At 48.7% G+C, this 1,268-nt stretch overlaps 1 protein-coding gene across 1 annotated transcript; it reads left to right on the forward strand.

The window, feature by feature from the left end:
* Window positions 1-391: 391 nt before the first annotated feature.
* On the forward strand, window positions 392-642 carry SARC_16502 (hypothetical protein; the record flags this gene model as incomplete). Its single annotated transcript, XM_014289395.1, has 1 exon — window positions 392-642. A coding segment is annotated over one exon (251 nt), but the record flags the coding sequence as incomplete, so codon positions are not given.
* Between the last annotated feature and the right edge of the window lie 626 nt (window positions 643-1,268).

Consider the following 1,268-nt stretch of genomic DNA (forward strand, 5'->3'; position numbering starts at 1 on the left):
CATGTGTATGTGTGTGTGCGCGCGCGCGCGCGTGTGTGTGTGTGTGTGTGTGTGTGTGTTTGTTTGTGTATAGTGCATGTATTAGACAACTGCTTGTTTTTGTGTGTATCTCTACATTCAATCCATGCCAATGCGTTTTGCAACCGCATACGGAATAAGTTACGTTTTGAGACATCACGTACCATTGACATCTTGCTTATTACTTGCCCATATTACCTCACTAATAGTACGCTCAGGCATATCTACAGGTTTACGTCTTCTTAACGTATTCTTCCGCTGGACTGCAACTCGCTGGCCCATACCCCTACTCACCCACTCCCACTCACTCCCGCTCACTCCCACTCACTCCCACTCACACACTCACACCTACGCCAACCCACACCCGCCACAGGCCAAAGCTTTAAAGCCTCACTGAAGAAGCTATCCCAGCTGTGCGTGTACGAGGTGCTCTCCGTGAAGCGCACACTCAAGTACCGCTCGCAGGTGCGCGTGCAGACGCCTTCTGCGTGCATGGGGAAAGTGGGGACGTTCTCGCGCACTGTGTGCATGTTAGTCACCAAACCCATCGACTACCACGATGTCGCCAGTGCCCTTGCTGCGGACCTGAACACAATGGTATGTGTCTGCAATGTTCACGTGTAGTTATATCTGTCACTTTGAATATACGTGTAGGTGTGTTGTTTGTAGGTGTGGTGTTTGTAGGTGTGGTGTTTGTAGGTGTGGTGTTTGTAGGTGTGTTGTTTGTAGGTGTGTTGTTTGTATGTGTGTTGTTTGTAGGTGTGTGCATATGAATGTGTGTACCTGTGTTAGCGTGTCCAATCAATAGTGTAGATCCCATTCGGCGTAGTTTCCCATAGTAACGATAGTAACAAAGTGCAGAGGTTTGGTTTGCTCAGCACCGCTTCTACAATGATACTCCACCGTGGCATGAGTCACGCGATGGTATTAATGCACCCGTAGTCACCCGCCAACACCTCAACACATACACGCACACGCACAAATGCAACTACTCCCATACTACCACCTCTATAAACGTACAAAGGCAAATACCCTAAACCCTTAAACCGTAAAACATTATATACAAATGTGTCTGCTCACATATATACGCCTGTATATACACACAGCCACGCCCCAATGATGCGCTGTTGTTAGCGTCTTTACTGGAGACTCCCCTTAGCAGTCTGCGGGCTAAAGGTTTCCCCATCGATCGCTTAATGAAGACTAAACCAGCCGTACAAATGACCTCGGCACCCACCCCACCACCACCA

Source organism: Sphaeroforma arctica (genome assembly GCF_001186125.1).
Source record: "Sphaeroforma arctica JP610 unplaced genomic scaffold supercont1.8225, whole genome shotgun sequence".
Classification (NCBI taxonomy): Eukaryota; class Ichthyosporea; order Ichthyophonida; genus Sphaeroforma; species Sphaeroforma arctica.